General features: G+C 38.4%; 4 protein-coding genes across 4 annotated transcripts; 1 reads left to right on the top strand and 3 right to left on the bottom strand.

Moving 5' to 3' along the window:
* Nucleotides 1-1327: 1327 nt before the first annotated feature.
* On the top strand, nt 1328-2657 carry LOC130967038 (uncharacterized). The gene is made up of 3 exons (XM_057891860.1): nt 1328-1651; nt 1749-1996; nt 2225-2657. Exons 1-3 carry the CDS (start codon nt 1328-1330, stop codon nt 2655-2657), a joined length of 1005 nt encoding a protein of 334 aa, XP_057747843.1.
* A 7989-nt stretch (nt 2658-10646) lies between these two features.
* Nucleotides 10647-13416, bottom strand: LOC130967037 (uncharacterized). The gene is made up of 3 exons (XM_057891859.1): nt 13279-13416; nt 11262-11742; nt 10647-11080 (listed from the first exon to the last, which is right to left on the bottom strand). Exons 1-3 carry the CDS (start codon nt 13414-13416, stop codon nt 10647-10649), a joined length of 1053 nt encoding a protein of 350 aa, XP_057747842.1.
* An 81-nt stretch (nt 13417-13497) lies between these two features.
* Nucleotides 13498-14613, bottom strand: LOC130967036 (uncharacterized). The gene has a single exon (XM_057891858.1). The coding sequence runs from the start codon at nt 14611-14613 to the stop codon at nt 13498-13500; it is 1116 nt and encodes a 371-aa protein (XP_057747841.1).
* A 317-nt stretch (nt 14614-14930) lies between these two features.
* LOC130968026 (ARF guanine-nucleotide exchange factor GNOM-like) lies at nt 14931-21704 on the bottom strand. The gene is made up of 3 exons (XM_057893102.1): nt 21516-21704; nt 19799-20581; nt 14931-19087 (listed from the first exon to the last, which is right to left on the bottom strand). Exons 2-3 carry the CDS (start codon nt 20522-20524, stop codon nt 15425-15427), a joined length of 4389 nt encoding a protein of 1462 aa, XP_057749085.1. The 5' UTR covers nt 20525-20581; nt 21516-21704; the 3' UTR covers nt 14931-15424.
* Nucleotides 21705-23696: the final 1992 nt, after the last annotated feature.

Below are 23696 nucleotides of genomic sequence, written 5' to 3'. Positions count from 1 at the left end.
ATAGCAGCAGGTGGTCAGACTGTCCGATTTATTTGTTTATGTATACATAAACAAAAATTTCACAAAACTTTCCACTTCTTCTTTTTCATCGTGAATTTTAAATCTCAGATCATGTTCTTTCTCTTCTTTTATTGTTCTCTTCCATTCTTTTAGAAAAAATAATAGTGAGATTGAGAGTGTTTAATATACGTATATTATCATGGATGATAGAGTTATCTTGAAAATATATTGTTATGGACATATTTTATTACAAACATACGAGGGATTTCAATTTGTATGTGAAAATCCATTAGATGTTGTTATTCCGTTCATATTGTCATTTGAGGAATTAAAAGGTATGATTTGTGAGAAGATAGATTCTCAAGTATCTAGGAAAGTATCGTATATTTTGTACAGGTATCCTTTATCTGTGTTTCGTGGGTTCGTTCAATTTCAAACCAAATACGTGACGGATGAAACGAGCATGCATGAAATTTTTTCAATGTATATTGAAAATTGCCACCGAATGTCATGCATCGAGTTGTATATTGAGTTTGAGCAATCTGAAGCAGACCGAAATATTGAATTGGAAGATTATAATAGTGATAGCGATGAGAAATTTGAAAGTAACTATGATATTATTAGTCCAGGTGAAGACGAAGATGAAGCTAACGGCACTATGAATGCTGATGTGGCGGAAGTTGCAAATGCACTAGCAAACTCACATCCATTTCATGAGCCTTCTTTTATGCGGTCATTGAATTTAGAGGCTATGCATGCACCAGAATTTCCCCAATATATGAATGCAGGTATGTAAAGAAAGATAGCTGTGTGATAGTTAAAAGTAGTAGATCAATAAGGTCAGATGAGTAATATATGTGATCTGTGAATTATAATTTGTGATCATAGCATTTAATTACTTTATCATTTACTAGTTCTGTTCTTTATGTAGATAAAATAACTAAAATATAGACTATTATAATTATATCTGTTAAAGTGTATTATGAATTGTTTATATAATAAAATGATTTATTACTGTATATATAATAAATGATTTATTACTTATAATGTATAGAGAGATTGTAATTGTTAATATATATATTTAATAATTATTTATGAAAATATATATCATGCGGTGTGATTGTAGCAGAGCTTCCTGCTATGGTGGATGGTAAATTCACGGTGGGAATGGAATTTAATTCGAGGGAGGCAATAATTAAGGCAATGAAAGATTATACCATCCGTAGAGGTGTAGATTATCGGGTGTATGAGTCGGAACCTTACGACATTCTATGCTAAATGTACACAATATGCCACAGGTTGTGATTGACTGATCAGGGTTACTAAAATGCAAAAGAAGTACTGTTGGGAGATAAGGAGGTACAATGGTAGTCACACTTGTACCAGATCTACTATTTTTCAAAACCATTCAAAACTGGATTCCAAAACAGTTGCAGAAGTAATTAAGCCGTTGGTAGAAGTTGACCCATCTATAAAGGTGAAATCAGTCATTACGAAAGTACAGTCAAAGTTTAACTACACTCTCAGTTATTGCAAAGCATGGTTAGCAAAGAAGAAGACGAAGGAGTCAATTTTTGGAGGTTGGGAAGCATCGTACGAAGCTTTGTCTATATGGTTTGAGGCCATGTGTCACAAGGAGCCATTAGCAGTGGTTCACTTTGAAACAATGCCTGCATACCAGGGGATAATTTGGTTCCTGATATCTGTGTACTACATCGAGTCTTCTGGAGTTATTACCTTTTTATTAGGACATTCAGATACTGCAAGCCAGTAGTGCAGGTGGACGGGACTCATTTGTAATTTTGTATGGAAAATACAAGGGTTGTTTGTTGGTTGCAGTCTTACAAGATGGCAATAACAATATCGTGCCTATTGCATTTGCCATAGTGGAAGGAGAGACTTCTGATGCATGGTACTTTTTTCTAAGTAACTTGCGTCAATATGTGGTGACACGTGATGGTGTAGAACTTATCTCTAATCGACACGATTCTGTCAGGTCAGCTATTGCTCGTAGTAATGAGGCTTAGTCTCCTCTTAGAGCTTTCCAGATGTTTTGTATCCGGCATATTGAGTCAAACTTCTTGAGGAAGTTCAAGACACCTTACTTGTAGAAGCTTATCGTCAATATCGGTAAGTTTGAATAAAATGAACTACGTTGTTACAGTAAATACGATTGAATAGAATGTTGTTCATAGTTGAATTTTTTTATCATATGATATTCGAGGACAATTCGGGAGTTCCAGATGCGCTATCAACGATTACGCGAACAGGGTGAGACTTACACCAACTGGCTTGATCGGATCCCACGTGAGCAGTATGCTTTGGCATTTGATGGTGGATACCGATGGGATCATATGACCACCAATCTTGTAGAGTGCATTAACTCCGTCTTGAAGGGATCACACGATCTCCCAGTCATTGCGCTTGTAAAGGCTACATTTTACAGACTGAATGAGTTGTTTACTAGAAAAAGAACCGAGGCTGATGCTCGAATTAATGCTGGACATGTGTTCTCTGAGCTGGTGACCTCCAAGTTGCATGCAAATCAACGAGCATCGGAAAACATACTGGTTAGTTGCTTTGACAGAGAAAATGAAGTCTTTGAAGTACGTGAGATGCCTAGTAGGGTTAAGTATGCAGTTGACCTACGCCGATAATGGTGCGACTGTGGTGAATTCCAGGTTGACTGAATTCTGTGTCGACATGTATTTTCTTGTTGTGCAAATCAGCGGTTGGATTGGCAAGTGTACGTTCATAACGTATACAAAATGGACCAAGTTCGAAGAGTATACAAGGCTAGATTTAGACCACTGGAAAATCCTACAACATGACCTGCTTATCATGGACCTCGATTCGTTGGTAATCCGTCCTCAGACGGGTAGCCAAAGGTCGGCCTAAGATGACCCGCTTCTTCATCATCTTGACCGGACCGCTCATCATCGACATTGTCGTCGTCCTCTTCATCCTCATCCTCATCCTCATCGTCGTCCTCATGGTCGCCATCACTATCCGGATGGTCTACTAGGTAGTCATCAGCCTCATCATCAACTGCCTTATTGCTCTTCTGAATTAGACTCATTGGAATACGCCCAAGGTTTTCACTCTGTATAATTCCTCCTGTGGCATTAGCACTCCTACTCGAGTCAACATACATTCTACCTCCAGAATTATCAAAGGAAGTGCGAACCCAAGGTCTCAAATCCAATGACCTCCTAACTGCAGTAATACCACCCGGATGTGCCAACTGGTTGGTGGGAATGTCATCATAATTACCTGAATGTGAGTGACCTGGCCCTGGAGCCATGAAACCAAGCAGCTGGTTGAATAAAGCTTGCTCCCCTGCCTCAAACTGTGGACCACTCCAATATTGTTGATGTAACGGGATTGATGGTGAAAAATAATCCAACGGATGCATGTGAGGAACATATGGTGTAAAATACTCAACCTCTTGTTGTGGCGGTGGCGGTGCCGGTGGTTGTTGCTGTTGATTCTCACGATCCTAGTTACGCCACCTGCTGTCAGAAATCTCTTAGTTATCTTGTAAAAAATAAAATACAATTTATAGTCTTTAGTTCAATGCATAAAGTAATTCATTTTACCTGTTTGCAATCGGAAACGCTCGGGAATTGTCAGAAATCGGCGCAAAAAATGGTAGACGGATCCAAGCCCAAGTAAGCAAAAGTGTTAGTGGACCATCCATCTCCTTGCAGTCGACATGAGTTGCCTTACACAATGATCTATAAAAGTGTGCGAGGCATGCCGATCCCCAACTAAACTGTATGATCCCAGCGAAGTTACGGAGCAAAGGCAGAGATTTTCAGTGCACCGCTGCACCCAACTTGTCTCCAAAAAGAATTTTTCCAAATAACAACATTATGTGACATTTTACATATCTCTGAATGTGAATATCATCATTCAAGACTATGAGATCTTTCAAACCCCTAAACTACGTCAATTTTATAAAGCTTCCTCTATAGTCCATCTTCCTTGGTGCAACCCCAAACTGGTGCAAACACTCGGCCTCCAAGGGCTCAAAATTACTCATGGTCGGTCCTGTAACTGGAAGACCATTTGTCGGCAGACCAAGAATTATCGCCACATCCTCCAACGTCACTGCACACTCACCAACCGAAAAATAAAATGTGTGAGTCTCAGGCCACCATCTCTCGATTAGAGCATTAATCATTGCTGACTGACATTGGATGACTCCAATCTGGGAAACATGATAAAAATCAGTCTCCCATAAATGTCCCTCAACAATTTGGTTGTATAGATCCAGCGGCATTAAGTGATCACATATCAACATCAGTGAACCCTACAATATCCCACATTTCTGTTATAACTACCAATATAATATAATTATAGGGTAAAGTATCATTTTTGTCCCTATCGTTTGAATCATTCTATTTAAGTCCCCAACGTTTCAAAATTAACTCAATGTTGTCCTGCCGTTAGGAATCTGTTAACGGAATTGATGGTGGGATAAAATTGAGACGATTTTGAAACGTTAGGGATTTAAATAGGACAAAAACGTTGGAGACAAAAATGATACATAGAAATAAATTTTTATTTTATCCTTCACTAATATCAATCTTTTACTGTACATTGTTATTCAATTTTTTTAATCACATTTAAATAAATTACACTTAATCACATTATTTTGATTCTAAATAAATTTATTTTTTTTAATTTTACTTTTAAAAATTTTTACTCATCATGAAATAATGTCTGTAAAATGACTAGAATCACATTACTTTATTGTATATGTATCATTTTTTTCCACAAGTTTAAGTACTAATCATTCTACAAATATTTTATGATGAGTAAAAATTTTTAAGAGTAAAATTATAAAAAAATAAATTTATTTAGAATAAAATTAATGTGATTAAGTATATTTACTTAGATGTGATTAAAAAATAATTGAATAACTATGTATCGTAAAAAATGATATTATTGAAGGATAAAATTAAAATTTATTTCTATGTATCATTTTTGTCTCCTAACGTGTTCGTCCTATTTAAGTCAGTAACATTTCAAAATCGTCTCAATTTTGTCCTGTTGTCAATTCCGTTAATAGATTTCTAACGTCAGGACAACATTGAGTCAATTTTGAAACGTTAGGGACTTAAATAGGACGATTCAAACGTTAGGGACAACTTTAAGACTTACCCAAAACGTTGGGGATAAAAACGATACTTTATTCTATAATTATATTAACAATAACATAATTATCCTTACATATCCATTATAACTACCAGTATAATTATATATACATAATAAATCTGTTATACAAAAATCCTACCTTTATATTTATTAGCTTATAACAAAAATTAATTAACCTTAACTAAATAACCAGAATAATTTCAGTAATGATAAATTATTTATAAAACTAATATATATTTTTTCCTCTTTTAACCTCTAACATCATTATTATTATTATTATTATTATTATTATTATTCATAAAACAATATATTAAATTTATATTTTAGGTTTAGTGTTTACTAATTTATTGTCTAAATTACACTAAATTAGGTTAATTCAATTATTAATAATCATAAATAATTTATTAAATTTATATTTTTTTATTTAACTTAAACTATCCTAAATTCATACTTCTATTTCAAGTACAATACAATTAAAACAAAAATATATTAATTAAAATTTCATTCCAACACATAATAATAATAATAATAATAATAATAATATCTACAGATTTTATAAATTGGTTTCATTCCAAAACTTATTAATCAATAATCATAAATTTCATTCCAAATCAAAACCTAACATATTATTAATCAAAATTATTCACAAACTTCATAAAAACTAACTAATTCTACTTTAACCTCTATTTCTAACATCTAACAGAAACAATGTCATACATACATATCTAATCTCTTCTTAGTTCTTAGTGCTATTATAATATTACTACTAAAATCTAATATTATCATTATTATTTTTATTAAATTAAAATATTAAAAAATAAAAACTTATATAATTTGGATGGCCAAAATAATTAACAATGTGAAGATCTAACTTATTCACTTCTTTAATTTTTGGTTTTTTTGACATTGTATATATGAATGTTTTTTTGGTTGCTTTGTGGTCCAACGATGGTTGAAAATAAAGATGGTTGTGGGGTTGGAGAGCAAGCAGAGAGAGATAGTGTATGAGAGTGAAAATAATGGCTTTTTGGAGGGGGTGACACTCGAATGGGGTATAGGAAACAACGAAGCCAACTAGGAGCCCGCTGCATGCGCGCCACGTAGATTCAGTATGCAAATCAGATCGTTCGATTACAGTCCTTCCATCGGTCCATCCAATTTGCTCGGTGCAGCCATCACATCCTGATAAAACACCATATACCTTCATAACCATGCTATACACCAACAATCACTCCATATCAAAATTAAAAAAACTCATAAGTCGAACGAGTATTCTATTTTTTATTTCTCTAATTTTATTACGTACAAAATAATAATAAGAAGGTTTTCTTATCTTTTATCTTGTCTTGATCATGCTTTCTTTTAGGCTTTTAGCAGTAAATTGCTGAAATATACTGTTTTCATGTTGTTTTTTTATTTTTTATTTTGACCTGTATCAATATGAGGTGATTTTTCAAGTTGTCATTCTTTATTTTTTTTAAATAAATTCAAGTGCGATTCTAAGATAAGAATAATTCTGAAATAAAAGAACAAATTAACTAAAAATTAATTATTTTTAAATTTTTTGATCGAATCATACATAATCAAATTTAGTATACCAATAACAACAACAGTTTTTATCCACTAAATAGGATTGATTACAAAAATCAAATAGTGTCATTATATCTTATCATGTATCATACTTATAATAAGGGTATAAAACCGTTTACATAAAAAAAATTAGTAATCTAAGTTAATTATATTCTTTTATATTTTATAACTACCTTTATTTTAGAGAATTAAAATATAATTAAGTCGTAGGAAAAAGAAAAGACATCAAACGATCAAGCATTCATAGTCACAAAAAAAAAAAACGATCAAGCATTCATATTGTCACTAAGGTGAATGAAACTGTAATATCTTAATAAATTTAGCCAATAAGTATTTTTTTAGAGCATTTGGCTAAAGATTTGGAATTAAAAAAAAAGGTAATTTATGCATCTAAATTGTTTGAGTCTCAATATTACGCAAATACATTATTTTCAAATTCAATACGCAAATGCATTGTTTCACTATTTTATGTAAATCGCTATTGGCAGTAGCGGTTTATAGGTGTGCATAAACCGCTACTACCTGCCGCGGTTTACGTGCGTGTGTGTGTGAGTGTAAACCGCTACTGGCAGTAGCGGTTTGTGTGTGTGTGTGTGTGTGAGTGTAAACAGCTACTGCCAGTAGCGGTTTACGTGTGATGCTTTGCCTATATAAACCGTGGTTGTAGCCGCGGATTATGCATTTAGATGGTTTGTGGAGTTTTTTAGAGAGAGGAAATTCTAGAGAGAGGTCAGAGCAAGTTGTGAGCGGGCCCGAGGTTTCTCAGCGGCGACTTCTGGCGAGTTATCATGGTAGGCAGGACCCTGTACCGACTGAACGGTGTTGCGCATATTGCCGGTTCTATTGGTGACGAGGTTAGTTAACATTTATTTTTTTTCTAGGCTTTGCATATGTTAGTCAGAAAAATGGTAGGTTAGGTAGACGAATTAGAATTTATAGATTATTCCCTCTAGTTTGAAATTAGGCTTCGCATGCTAGGATGTTAGTTCACTGATTTTGGTTTAGTATTTTGAGTTTTTCTTGGTAAGTTATAAATATGCCTAGTTACCTGAATTTCAAATCCCTTCAATGAATGTTATGCTACATGGTGTTGGTTTAGTTTAGGGAAAGGGATAGTTGACGTTAGTGAATTATTATAGTTTGTTTAGGATATTTGTATGATATGAAGTTTTAAATTTTAAAGCTTTACAATATTTTAAAATTTCTGGATGTTATTTAGTAAAGTATGTGTGTTGTTATTTTCCCTATCGTGACTAGGGAATTTTTTTTAATACTATATAGGAGAATTTAATTGGACTCTGTTTTTCTTTGTTGTTCTGTGCAGCCCACTAGGTGTATATACAGTGTGAGACGGCAACAGAATATGCCCATGCATGAAAGGATCATCCCGTATTTAGAAAGGGCTGGATTGTACCATTTGGCAAGGCTAAACAGCCAATGGTTCTGGTTGGATGAGCCATTTGTTAGTGCGTTCGTTGAGAGGTGGCGTCCTGAGACGCATACGTTCCACATGCCTTTCGGAGAATGCACAGTGACATTGCAGGACGTGGCATTTCAGCTAGGGCTGCCTGTGGATGGGGAGGCTGTGAGTGGTTGCCTTGGTGAGTTTGAGAAATACATGGAGGGTGGCCGACCAGCTTGGGAGTGGTTTGAGGACCTATTCGGTGAGCGGCCTCCACCGAATAAGGTCAAGCAGATGACAGTACACTTTACATGGTTTCACGAGAGGTTTAGGGTGCTACCACCAGATGCGAGCGAGGAGACTGTCCGCATCTACGCACGGGCCTACATCATGATGCTGTTATCGACTCAGTTATTTGGGGACAAGAGTGCGAACCGGGTACATATACGGTGGTTGCCATTTGTGGCAAACCTTGATGACATAGGGAGGTATAGCTGGGGGTCGGCTGCTTTGGCGTGGCTGTACCGATGCATGTGTCGGGTAGCGAACAGAAATGTGACTAATCTTGCGGGCCCGCTCCAGTTGCTACAGAGTTGGATATTCTGGCGGTTTCCGTCTTTGAGGCCGGCCGGGTTTGAGGTTTTCTCTTTCCCGCTGGCATCCAGGTATGGGTTATGCTTTTTTAAGTTTAACAAATTTTTTGGGGTTTTTTTTAAGTTTGTGTCTCATATGACTTAAATTTAGGTGGTCTGCCTACTTACCTCCTAACGATGGAAAGGAGCAGAGGGTCATTAGGTATCGGCTTGCATTGGATCGATTGACCGCTCGTGATATAAGTTTTATAGCAGTTAGAGTTTCATTTTTTGTTTGCTCTCTAGTCGTGACTAGATATATACTTGTTGTTGTAATGTATGATGAGTTCTGAAATTTCAGATTGTATGGGAGCCCTACTCCACGCTTGATGTACTTGCCGTGGTCCATCTAGAGATACTTACAGAGGAGCATAGTCGCATGTGGCGAGCCGTGACTACTTTGATATACTTTGCGGTCATCGAGTGGCATCAGGTTGACAGGGTTGTTCCACAACTGGGTGGAGTACAGCATATCCCCGAGGATGCTTTGAACGTAGACTGGCTGCATGTTAAGGACGGTAGGGGAGGGGATAGGTGGTTTCCCCAGTATTATCGGGTATGGCATGAGCACTGGGGGAACCGACTTGATGCAGTCATTTCCATTGAGCGAGTGGCAGATCCTGGCCCATCTGCTGATTACCTAGATTGGTGGTACCGCGAGGCTCAGCGGTTCCTTAGCCCGGGGGCTGCATTCGCGGATCCTAGAGGCACCCAGATACCTCCGGAGGCATTTCAGAGAGGATCCTCCTAGGTCCCACGCAGATCACAGCTACCTGATATGCCGGACAACCGTTGTGTTGAGAGACGCCGTCGTGTTGGTACTAGGGACACCGGTCGAGAGTGGAGGTGGTTACGTGATGCGATGCAGGAGGATGATGCAGGCGGAGAGGCTAGAGCTGAGGTTGATCACCGTGTTCGTCGGTCTAATGCCAGACGTGGGAGAACTGCGGATGCTACACAGTTCGGAGGTGGAGTTAGTGGGACCGCAGTGACTGAAGCTGGAGGGCAGACATTCACCAGCAGATCTTACTCTCAGATGCCGGAGTTGACGCCGACGATGACTATGGATTTAGATGATCAGCTGGTGAGTCCACGGTTTTATGCAGACTTTGCTGAGTTGATTAGGGATGATGCTGGCACGTCGAACGTGCAGTTTGGTGGCCAGCCTTACCAGCAGCAGATGCCGAAGGTGCAGATGGAGACCGCAGCTTACCAGCCACATATGACGGTGATGCATTCCCAGCCACCTGATTATCAGGGTTAGTATAGGGTGGATCTGAACGTGCCTGCAGGTAGCCCGTTGGATACTTGGTTCACCATGGGGGGCACCCCCCAGTCCGCGATCGGGTTAGACCATCCAGGTGGTGACATTGGACAGGAGGTGGCCCGACCGACTCAAGTCAGGCGTCTCGCTCGATGTGGGACAGGATCTCATCTCCTTGGTGACTTTCATGATGCTGCTAGAGATGATCGCGATGGTTAGCACCATGTGTTGTTGTTTTCCATTTCTCGTTATGTTGTTTATGTTCCGGTTACGGACTTTATGTTTATTCTCGTTGGATGACTGTTATTTTGGTTAGTTGTTACTTTATGTTTATGTCGATGGACTTTATGTTTATTCTCGTTGGAGGACTTTTATTTTGGTTAGTTTTTTACTTTATGTTTATGTTGATGGAATTTATGTTTATCGATCGTATAGCTATGATGGAAATTAAGCACGATAAGTCTAGAAAAGTGAAAAATAACTACTGATATTATCATTAACATTGAAACCAATAAGACTTAAAACTCATAACTGATACAAGCAGACACGTTTGTAATCACGAAGACTACGACAAACGAACTAAATAAAGATAAATCTATATCCCGCTAGTAGAACCTCGCTGAGGGCAAACCCTTCGGGTATGACCGGGCTGCCTGCACAGGCCACACCTCTTAGGTCGGCTGGTGTCGGCTTCGTCCATGTTGTTGCGGATGCGGGTGGACCGTGGTCGTCCTTCTCTTGCCCTTCTCATGCCCGGGTCGGGGATCACTGTCGGCCTATCATATGGTGGCCAAAGCCCCTCTGGAATACAAGGTGAAAAGGACATCTCATACACCTTAAAGACCTCAGACATGGTGTACACCTCATCGACATAAGTGGCCCAATCTAGCCGTGACTGCGCACAGCATGCGAGGGCATGGCAACAGGGGTAGTGCAGCGCCTGGAAGTATCCATAATCGCAGGTGCGATCCCTTAGAGAAACCCGATAGCTACCCAAAGAGAATTTGCCGGTGGGCGTCGTCTCAGCCACTGTATAGTCAAGGTGATGTCTATCAAACACAGTCACCGTGAAGCACCTCGAATCCTTCAGATTACGCTCAATGGCCTTAACTACTGCCTGTGAAAACCGGTGCCCGAACCCTAACTATGCCTCTGCCGTCTGCCCCCGGACAACAAACAACTCGGCCAGCCGGAGATATGTCGACTTAACCAGAGACGTCACCGGTAGGTTTCTTGTGCCCTTCAAGCTCAGAAATGTTGGTCGTCATGTGACCATATCTTCTCCCCCCATCCTTGTGTTGTGTCCACCTCTCATACTCCATTCTATTTGCCCAATCGCACATGGCCGGGTTTTCCGTCCTCATTATATCAAACCAATAGTCAAATTCTGCTTCCGTCTTTGCATACGCGGCATTTACCAGCCACCTACTCGCATCCTGTCCCTTGAAAGTGAGGGCAAAATTTGCAGCAACATGCCGAATACAAAATGCCCGATAAGCATGGGGAGGTTGCCAACCACTATCGGGGGACTCTAGTGCAGCCTTGATGCCGTTGTGTCTATCAGAGATCACGAGAATACCTTGCTGTGGAGTGACATGCCTTCTAAGGTTCGAAAGAAAGTATGACCAAGACTCTGCGTTCTCACCCTCCACGAGTGCAAACGCAACAGGCAAAATATTCGAGTTACCATCCTGTGCGATCGCCAACAACAATGTCCCGCCATACTTGCCATACAGGTGTGTGTGATAAACCCCATTTTTAAGGTTTATCTTGTATTGAATTTAGGGTATTTTGATAACCTTTTCTCGCATTTAACCTATGAATTGGCATGGTTTTGTAATCTCTCCCGTATTTGTGCCTAAGTGTAAAAACATGCTTTTTAAGCCTTATTTTGATGAATTCTAGTTCTTCTTTGATTCCATAAGATGCCTTGATGTGTTTGCTAGTAATTCCAGGATTGAAATAGGCTAGGCACGGGTCAAAGGAGCAAGGAAGGAAGCATGCAAGTGGAGAGAAGCACAAAAAGCCAAAGAATTGATCTAGGCCATGCACGCGCACGCGCACAAGGCGCTCGCGCGCACATGGCGAAACAAGCCAGGGACGCGCACGCGTACCGTGCGCGCACGCGTCGATGACGGCACATGACCTCACTAATGCAACACGTGCCTGGCGATTTGAGAGGGTTTCTGAACCCATTTTTGGCGCCAATTGCTAAGGGAAAGGAATAAAAGGATAAAGGATTAAGGGGGAGGCATTAGTTAGTCAATTAGGGAAGCATATAGAACTTACTTAGGATTAGTTTAGAGTTTTAGAGAGAGAAGCTCTCACTTCTCTCTAGAATTAGGATTAGGTTTAGTTCTTAGATCTAGGTTTTAATCTTTGCTTTCTTCTACTTCTATCCTCTTAATTCCTTGTTGTTACATTCATCTTCCTCTATTCTTTTGTTGTAATTTCCTTTATGTTGTTCTTATACTTTGTTGTAGATCTACTTTTGTTCCTCCTATTCTCTTTCAATTCAATTAGAGGTAATTCATAATAATTGTGTTCATTTGATTTGTTGTTGTTTAATTCCTTGCAATTGAGTAGTGTAGATTTACTTTTCTTGCAATTTTACTATGTTTTCCTTTTATGCCTTCCAAGTGTTTGATGAAATGCTTGGTTGGATCTTAGAGTAGAATTTTATACTCTTGGCTTGGAAAGGTAACTTAGGATCTCTTGAGTTACTAATGTCCAAGTGATTGATGATTGGGAGCCATTGACTCTAGTTCTCACTAATTGAATTAGTGGAGAGTTAGGACTTATGGACTAGGATTGATATAGCTCATTTGACTTTCCTTTACTACTAGTTAGAGGATGATTTAATGAGATTAATCCTTGCCAATTCTCATATTGTGGTTAGTGATTAGGATAGAGATCCTTGACCACCAACCCTTGCCAAGACCCTTTTAGCCATTAGTTTACTTTCTTGCCATTTATCTTTCATGCCTCTTGTCAAAACCCCAAATATAATTCACAACCAATAACAAGACACTTCATTACAATTCCTAGGGAGAACGACCCGAGGTCCAATACTTCGGTTTATAAATTTAGGGGTTTGTTTTAGTGACAAACAATTTTTTGTATGAAAGGATTAGTGATTGGTTTAGAAACTATACTTACAACGAGAATTCATTTGTGAAATTCTAAACCGTCAAAAATCTAATCATCAGTGTGCCGTCGATGCTTACCAGTGGCTTACAGTGGCGGAAAGCCTCAATACACGGAGGGAATGTCCAAAACATCCGATGAAAGAAGACTCTATCTTCGTCAACTTGGTCACCCACCCTAACCGGGGACGTCTTCAGTAGAGCAATGGAACCTTCCATCGTGCATGTGACCCCAAGGATCCACCGAGGCAGATCAGCATATGACTCCTCCCAATCGCCATATATTTGCGCTACTGCCTTCTACTTCGCCAACCACACCTTCCGATAACTAGGCCTGAATCCATAAGTCGCCTCCGTTGCCTCTTGCAACACCTTAATAGACACCGACGCATCAGCTCGAACCAATGGATAGATTCTCGCACAGATGACATGATAATCAAGCTGCTTGTGGTCGCTTGATATCGATGTGGCCATACACGTGTGCGGACCGTTGTACCTCCTAACTTCCCATGTGCTCTTCTTTTTCCGCATGACTATCCGAATCAACCACGTGCACCCGTTACCAAACTCCTTGCATCTCCCTTGGTATTTCAGATTGTCGGACTCCATAACCTTGTACTCAACTCCACGCCGAATACTGTAATCTTTTACACTCAACACGGTTTCCTCTTTACTCTGGAAGTATTGGCCAATCTGAAATTCAGTCATAGATGTCCCATCATGCATCCCCTGCCCATCGAATGTTGCATCAGCATTCTGTTGTTGGCCGATGGCTTCCAAGTTCAAAGAAGAGATGTGGGGAGGGTACTCCTGTGTTGCAGAACCGGAACCTCCATGGGCTGAACATCCACCTCTTGGAATATCATCATCACTGTCCCCACCAATATCGACAGGCTCCCCATACGAATCATCGTCAAACAGTGCATTCTCAATTCGATCCGGTCCGGCATCGCATTCAAAACCAGGAACAACAGGACCAACATATGCATGAACAGCCTCAGCACGTTTGGGCTCCGCATTCAGAACTGCCACTACTACCACAGGTATCGATGTTGATGCACCACCAGCTGGGGTCGACTGAGGATTAGGTGCCGATGCCCTAGAGCTATCCACACCATCTTCCAACTTCGCAAACAACTCAGTTACCCTCACCTCCGAAAAACTACGCCTGCAGTGAAACAAGACCTGCAAGTCTTCATCCGACCCGATCACGAAGGTCTCATATCTCATATCCCACTTCGTCCCGCACGTACCGAGCTTCCGTAATATGCTTTGCTTAATCTCCGCCAATGTATTCGACGATCGGATAAAAACACTAAGCGGTTCTCTATCTGTGAATTTTTCACCATGCCTTTTGCTCTTTTGAATTTTTCTAAAGTAGTGAACCAGAGTCACAAAACTATCCTCCCCCTCCATTTATGAATAACACTCTACCTCTCCACATTTGGCCCCTCTATGGTTTATATAGGCAGCCCCATTCAACCCATCACACGTAAACCGCTACTGCCAGTAGCGGTTTACACTCACACACACACGTAAACCGCTGCTGGCAGCAGCGGTTTACACTCACACACTCCCACACATAAACCGCGACAGGTAGTAGCGGTTTATGCACACCTATAAACCGCTGCTGCGCATTTGCGTATTGAATTTGGAAACAATGTATTTGCGTAATATTGGGGCTCAAACAATTTAGATGCGTAAATTGCCCTAAAAAAAAAGTAGTCCTAATATTGATTGAATGATTTAATATTCCTTTAGATCAATTCAAAACTTGTGTTGTTTGCAACATTATCATACCGAGTAACATACATGTAGCAGCTACTAGCTAGAGCCAAGAGGAAACATAAATCTCAAGATCTGTCAAATTAGCAAGACAGTAATACTTGAGGATAATTTCCTGTGTACTTGTTGAAACAAAGAAGAGTTCTCATCTTTACAAGCACTCAATAAGGGAAGGGAAGGGAAGGTAAGCACTATATTTATATAACATGTATCTCCAACCAAAACTCCCACTATTCTATTACCCACTAGTTCAAGAGGAATACCAAAATCACAGGCAACTTTAATTCTCAGATTTGGCCTCATTAACTAGTTCCAATATCTGTCACATTATGCAGAGTCAGCTTCAGAACCCAAACAACCCAAGATAGAAACAGGAAAACCTATCAAGGACTGATATTGCGGGTTCGTAGCGGCAAGCATTGAAAAAGCCAACTCAGGTAGCCTAGGAACCAACAGCAGCACCATCTTGGCTCACTGTTTCATTTGAAGAAACAGAAGTGTTTGCGCCATCGGCTTCAATCTGTTTATGCAGTGCCTGCTGAAGCTCTGGAGCAGGGAACACCTCAGACTGCAATGATGGAGCAATATTCTTCATATGTAGCCATGTCAGTTCCCACAAACTATTTTCACCAGCGCCACTGCTCGGTAAAAGTATGCCCTGTGATTTCATGACAAGCAAAGTGTTCTTCAGGAGCTCAGGCACAAGCTCTTGAAGCTTCTCAGTTCTCCTTCCCCTAATTTTTGCTTTCATATATTTTTCTGTCCGATCTAGCACAGCGACCCATAGTTTTGAGAAATCTGTCAATTGTGATAGTTTGGGGAGTGACTGGAGGAAAACCTTAGACAAGAGCTTCAACACAAGAATAAGTGTCCCTTCCATGTTCCGGTATTCCTTTTGATAGTATTCCTCAGCGATTTCAAGCAGATCATCCACTGCAGTGAAAATCACTTGATCGAAACACTGTAACCACAAATCAGGTGGGACATGAATCCCAACAGCTCCTGTCAGGCATGTCTGCAGAGACAACAGAGCATGATTTCTAACCTCCTCTCTTGGGTCCAAACATACCTTCTTTATTCCCTGCACTAGCCTCAACCACATTTCCACAATGTCCTTCAACATCTTCTCCACTTCCTCATCTTTTGCTGCCTGCTTAGCATCACTAGTCCACTTCTCTAAACAATTGACAGAACCAGCCATAAGATCTAGCGCAACCACAGACCGTTCTACCTGTCCTAAACGGGACTCAGCGAACTGCCTTGCAGTATCGACACAAAGAACATAATTTGCAGGAAGCAAGTGGGCCCCGTCAGACATAATGAACAGCAGTGTATCAAATCCAGCCTCAGACGATTCCTGGTGCCGAGCAGTGAAGGAAAGAAGTGATGTAATTGTCCGCCATCCTATCTGAGATCTGACATGAGAAGCATTTGCCTTTACAAGCCGACTGACTTCTTGAGTAATCTGCTCATAATATATATCTGCAACCCGAGCATCAAGTTTCAAGACAAGTTGCAGGGACCTCAAAAGTTCATCAGCAATGCTCTCTTTGTATGGAAGTAAGCGATGGCAAATCCTTAGAAGCCCAAAAACGGCCTTTTCTATCAGTACGCAAGGCGTCACAGTTGACTGAACAATATTGGATATGTGCTCATAAACATCCTTCCATAGAAGTCCAATTCTGTCTCTATTATTCAATGTGATTGCTACTAGTAACTCCAGGCAGAAAACTGAAGTATCTTCATCCCCAGAGATGCTGTTACCTTTTCGAGGTTGACCTCCAGCATTAATGAGTGCTCTTGCAAGCAGCAATAGAGATTCAGCTTGCAGAAATTTACTCTCAGTGAATACAGTATCAATGTGACACTTCTGAATTATTTGTACAGCCTGCTGATGAGCAACAAGTTCTTCTGCAGTTGGTACTGATCTAGGCTCTTCAGTGCCAAGATATAAGAGTTGACTAAACCTACTCATCAGTCCAGATGATCTCTTTGGAGTACTAATAGATGGAAGTTGAGTTGATGACGACAAGTTGGAATTAAGTTTTCCATGTCCGGATTCTGCAGAAAGCTCTGACTCCTCAGCTGCATCACTCACCAAACGAGTAGGAAGAAGGCCTAACTTGTGCAATCTTAAGATGCAATCAAGAATATTTCTCCACCCTGCTGCACGGATGTAATCACCATAGCTATTTGCAATAGCAAAAACTGTCTCAAGTGCCATTCTTACTTTTGTGTCATCTCCCAGGGCTTGGACAGATTCCTCAACTGAGAATGGATCCAAAATGGTAATGAACTTGCAAAGGCACACAACCAAATCATCAATTACATTTGCAAGATGATAGTGAGCTGATATCTTCGCAACAGCTAAGAATCCATCGATACAAGTTTGATATATCTCTTCATTTTCAGCATTATCAAATACCACCGAAATGGCAGCAATTGCTGGGCCTGACAATATGGCAAACATATCATAATCAAGGTCTGCTCTGGAATCAGATACAATAAATGGAGCAGTCTTTCTGGACTTGTGCATTAGAGAAATCCACCGACTTGGGGTCATTTCAGGAAATCCAAAACCCGGTTCAGGGGTTGTGCGGATTTCATTCTTACAAATGGAATGATAAATCTCTGACAGGAATTCACGTGGGAGGTCCTTCCCACCATTAATAAGCCTGTTATTCCTGATGAAATCCTCTTCCGTCATCTTCTTTTTGACCTGAACGTTGTGATGATCCGTATTAAGCATTATAATTGAGTAGGATAACACGAGAGCAGCATCCTTGTTAACAAGAACATCTGGTGATTGCTCAAAATATCTCTCAGAGAAAGCTTCGAGCACCCTATGTATCTTCTGTGATTCTCCAGGAAGCCTAAAACTCTCCAAAAATATACGCAGGGCTTTGTCTAAGGTAATGCCTTGGAAGTCAAATGTTCTGGCAAATTGATGAAGAACCTGAACACAGAACTCATCGTGATTTCCTAGGTAATCACCAATTAGATTCTTATCCAACCCAGCAGTGTATCTGAGAAAGCAGGCAACACTTTGGGGATCAAGTTTATCAGGTAAAAGATGTGTTCCTTGGAGAAATTCAAGGCCTTTCTTAACATCGCGATTGAAGTGATCAGCCCCTATCATCAATCTTTTCTTGAAGTACTTTCTTCGGAAGACAAAAGGAACCCAATCATTTGGATCACCATAATTTTCACATTTTTCCAGCCAGAAAGGAATATACTGTTCCAAATTCACAGGAGAACGCTCGGAACTTACATATCCATTGCCTATCCTTTCAGCCATTCCCTGCATGACAGCAATAAGACCATCCAAAGCAAGAATATGCATGGAAGACAATGGATTGTTCACAGGAAATGCACTTTTGGACAACAAGTTAGTAATGTCTTCAAAGACATTACTACAAGTTATATCACAGTCATAATTAGCATACATCTCTACCATGAATGTTTTTTGCCTGCAAAAATCAACAAGGGCCTCCATGGCAACCTCCTGTTGCTGATATGAAGCCCCATATTTGCTTTGTGCAAGCCTCAAAATTACACAAGAAAAAAATGCTTCCAGCTGTAACTTGAGTTCCTTACGAAGATGATGATACAAATTAAGAACAATGCTGCACACCATTGAAAGTACAAGAGGGCTCATTGACAAACCAAATTGCATAAGGTTGCGAAATAATTCATCCTGAATTAAGCTCAGCAATCTCGGGTGACGGCGAAAGAAAGGTCCTCCCAACTCTATGGCTGAATTGATCAAAGTTAAGGCAAAAAGAGGTACATCTTCATCAAATGCTATTGTGTTTGATCTAGGATTCATTCCCATATGCTCAACAACATTCAACAAAGAACACAAGAAGTGAAATATCTCCACCATACAGGGAACCCCATATGGTTCAGACATAAGCTGTAATTCATGTGGATCAGTCTCGTTGCCATTGCTAGCAAAAGCTGAGTTTTCATCCATTACAGTTGACGTTACAGCACTTGCAATACCGGAAGAAATTCCTAGTGGTTCACCATCATATGAAGAATTCTGGCTCCCATTCTCCAACAGTCTGCTAAATACAGTGCTCTCATTGTTTTGTCCACTGGTCTGAAGATAAATAAATAAACCAGTGATTAAATTACAATTTATGCATGTCCTGACTTTGAAAATCAGTAACTACGTTACTTTGTTTTCTTTTCTCCTTTTCTTGGAGATGCATGAAAGTGCTACAGAACAGCTGGGTGTCAATCATAGTTGTATATTGTCTTTTGGTATACAACTATCATTTTCAAAATAAATACTTTTTAAAGGATTTTTCCTTGTTTCCTAGTAAGTTCCAGACAATCCACAAGCCACATAAAATATTTCTAGGTCAAATAGACCCTTTCTTATTTTTGCTGTGCTGCATCTGAAGGGAAAGCAGCAAGAGGGATCTAAGTCCATTTTATGCAATTCTATAGACCCAATCCACGAACATAATTAACTGGTCAAACACCATAAAATTTGTCGTGAACAAGTTATTGGAAACTAAAAAATTTTATAATGTAAGCAGAGTGACTAAGTTTTTCTTTTATGGAGGAGAGGAGGGGAGGGAGGATTAAATAAGTTAAGGAAGATTTCATTTTTGAACAATTTCACAGTTTTTTAAGCTGCAGATTATAAAGAACAGCACAAACAAAAATCCAGCATAAATAAAAATCTTCTCTCCAAGCAAAACTCCGACTTTTTTTCCATTCAAGTTTTACAGCTGACAGCAAGTGACACAAAATTGCATGAAAAAGCGACAAATGCAACCCAAAAGTAACATGAATCTTATACCTCTTGTTTTAAAGGAGATCTCTCATTTATCAACAAATGCTCTGTGTTCTCAATATCCTGAAGGTGAGAAAATATACACCTTACAAGTTCATGCATAGTGTACCGTGCTATCCGCTGTAACAGCTCACTTTTGGTTCCTGCTTGATGAACTATATGGAAACAAGAATTTACTATGGTGCAAATGTGTTGGTTACTCAGCGTAGCCGATGCTTTACATTTCACACATGCTAGAAGAACTTGTAATATCTTCATCAATGCCACTTCTTCTGATCCAGGATCAGTCACCTCAAATCTGCAACTTGTGATAGCATCAACCACCAAGTGCATGGCATCCTCAATGTTGACCGTGTTTTGATCTATCACATCAAGGGTTAAGATCTTGTAAACAGATGAGAGAGCAACACCTGTGATTGGTGCACCAGTTTCGTCTGATTTAATTACATCCAAGAAAGGCTGGAGATACAAGACTGGGTTGATGGAATGCCATTGACCTTGCCATGAAAAGATTTGCCTCCTTAATTCCTTTAACGACTTAACAAGAGAGTGCTCCAATTGGTCATCATCTGCCATATAATGAACCCCCCATCTAACATTTCTTCGCATGACCGCCAAAACAGCGCCAATTTCAGCATTGATCATGCATGCTATACTATTTCTATTAGTATACCCAAATTGATCCTCTATTGCATTGATACCAGTTTCCATCTGCATCTTTAGATGTCCCATTTTTCCAAATGAACCAGCTTGACATTTACCAGAAGAACACTGAGATTAACGAAAACCCTAGGAAAAACAATATGTTGAAAGAGACAATCAGGAGAGTGATAAGGGTTTTAAAAGCAGGGTTAACACATAATCAAAATTCAACGCAGGTAGTACGCCTAGTTAATATCTATAAATAGACCATATAAAGTACACATACAATTTCCCCTAAAAATTGACTCACTGACTACTCCATCAATATAGTAACTGGACAATGTTTTCATGCCTTATCCTTAATAAGGGCACAGAATGTTTAGGCCACAGAAAAGATCAGTAGCAGAGAATAACAGAATATCTATATCTATAACCAGCAATAACATTTTAAGTTTCCACTACCAAGTAAAATCCAGCAACTCCCCTTGTCTTGGTTTAAAAACGAGAAGAGGAAAAAAACAACAAAGAGCTGTATAAGTAAAACCACTCATTTACTGATGTTAGGTTTGAGATTATGAATGAGAATTTGGTTCCTTTAACCCAAAGATGAAAATTCATGGGTGAACTTTGAAATCTGAAGGCGTTATTTAGAGGACCACACTGGGACATGAAAGATCACAACAGAGGAAAAGACGTTGCACGCCAAAATAATAGTAACTGTGACAAAATTAACCCATTTCAGGACGGAAATCAATTCAGATGTATCCATAACACAACTCCAAACATATAACATTAAATGAATCAAATTGCCTGAAAAACACAAATTTTATGTAAATATAAATAAACCTTAGATCTAACATTAAATCTGAACCTTATGATTAAACCCATTTCCGTTGACAAATCCCCATAGCACATTAATAATGATCTAATTCATTGGACCAACGAGACCCATTCAGAATTAGATCAAAATTCTTAAAGTTGAATACAAAGGGGTATCTAGGACTATATCAAGGTTAAAAATTTTCTCACAATGGCAATGCCCAACGGAGCCAAAGAAGGAGAAGAATGAAAAGAAACTTACGGTGAAAACAAGTGGAGGATGCAAATTGGAGCTGGTAGTGGTGGTGGTGGTGGTGGCGGTGGCGAGATTGTATTGGCTGTTAATGGAGTGTGGAATTGGGAATCATGTGCGATGGGGAGTTCTGCTGAGAAGCTCCCCTTCCCTGCTCTTGTCGGGGCCTTCTCTCTCTCTCACTCTCTTTCTCTCTCTTCTTTCTGTTATTTGGATTTGAATTTGCTTATGTACCCTTCTACTAACTCCAAATTACTCTACTCATACACTTTCTTCTTTCTGTTGTTTGGATTTGAATTTGCTTATCTACCCTTCTACTGACTCCAAATTACTCATACTCTCTTGTTTACGATGGCCTGTGTCATCTCGGGAATTTGTTTTCATGATCTATCTATACATAATTAAAATATTAAATTATCTTCAATGTAAAACTTTATTTATTTTTTAGTAAATATCAAATTCGGTTCTTATCAATTTTCATGAAAGACAAAGCGATTTCTATCTAAAAAAATGGACACTTCGACTCTCAACTTTTTTATCTTGGGACAATACAATTTATCTATTAAAAAATTCGTTAAATAATAATAAAAATTAGTTTTGTGGGGGTTTTATTTATATTTTGTGAAAGATGTTTTAAACCTCCACAAATTTTTTTTCAACAATTTAACCAATTACTACTAATACCTTCCTCGTCTTCATTATTATTACTCCTATCTATATTACTTTTATTACTTTATCATCATCATTTTCTCCTCTACTATCATCATCACCAATACCAATATTATTAACATTAAAGTTCTCTTCTTTCATTTCTTATTTTCTTCCTTTAAAGGTATTTGTACTACAATTACTTTTTTTTTGTGACATCATTTTCATCAATGATTTTTCTTCATTTAACCACCATTGGTGAAGAAATTTTTCAAAAATAAACTTATTAATAGTTTGTTAAACCTTCGCAAAATATAAATAAAATCCCCACAAAACTAATTTTTATTATTATTTAACGAATTTTTTTAATAAAGAGATCGTATTATTTCCAAATAAAAAAAGTGAGGGTCGAAGTGTCCCCGTTTTTTTAGACAAAATCGTTTTGCCCTTTATAAAAAAAGACAAGAACCAAATTGAGTGTTTACTCTTTATTTTTTGGTACTTTGGCTATAATGTTTAAACCTAAGATATTCAGGTATTCCAAACTCATTATTAGAAGATTACTTCTACTTGTAATGGTTTGTGTAAAATTTATCAAGAGTAAAGTATTGTTTTTGACTAACGTTTGGGGTAAGTTTTAAAGTTGTTTCTAATGTTTAAATAGTCTTATTTAAGTCTCTAACGTTTCAAAATTGACTCAATATTGTTCTGCCGTTAAGAATCTGTTTACAGAATTGACAGTGGAATAAAATTGAGACAATTTTAAAACGTTATGGACTTAAATATGACGAAAATGTTGGAGACAAAAGCGATACATAGAAATAAATTTTAATTTTATCCGTTAATAATATTAATTTTTTACAGTACATAGTTATTCAATTATTTTTTTAATCACATCTAAGTAAATTACACTTAATCACATTACTTTTATTCTAAATAAATTTATTTTTTTATAATTTTGCTCTTAAAAATGTTTACTCATTATACAATTGTAAAATGACTAGTATATAAACTTGTGGGGAAAAAATGATACACATACAATAAAGTAATGTGATTCTAGTCATTCTACAAAAATTTTATGATGAGTAAAAAATTTAAGAGTAAAATTATAAAAATAAAATAAATTTATTTAGAATCAAAATAATGTAATTAAGTGTAATTTACTTAGATGTAATTAAAAAATAATTGAATAACTATGCACCGTAAAAGATTGATATTAGTGAAGGATAAAATTAAAATTTATTTCTATGTATCATTTTTTTCCCAAACATTTTTCGTTCTATGTAAGTTTCTAACGTTTCAAAATCATCTCAATTTTGTACCACCGTCAATTTTGTTAGATCTCTAACGGCAAGACAACATTTAGACAATTTTGAAATGTTAGGGACTTAAATAGAACGATTTAAACGTTATGAACAATGTTGGGACTTACACTAAACGTTAGGGACAAAAACGATACTTTACTGATATCTATGAAACACGAACACTTCGCTGGGTTGTCGTATCAGTGTGTCGGACACATTTCGGACACAACACTTACCG

Source organism: Arachis stenosperma, chromosome 3, assembly GCF_014773155.1.
Source record: "Arachis stenosperma cultivar V10309 chromosome 3, arast.V10309.gnm1.PFL2, whole genome shotgun sequence".
Taxonomy (NCBI): Eukaryota; Viridiplantae; Streptophyta; class Magnoliopsida; order Fabales; family Fabaceae; genus Arachis; species Arachis stenosperma.
Note: the sequence above shows the minus strand (reverse complement) of the source record. Positions and strands in the feature narration are given on the sequence as shown.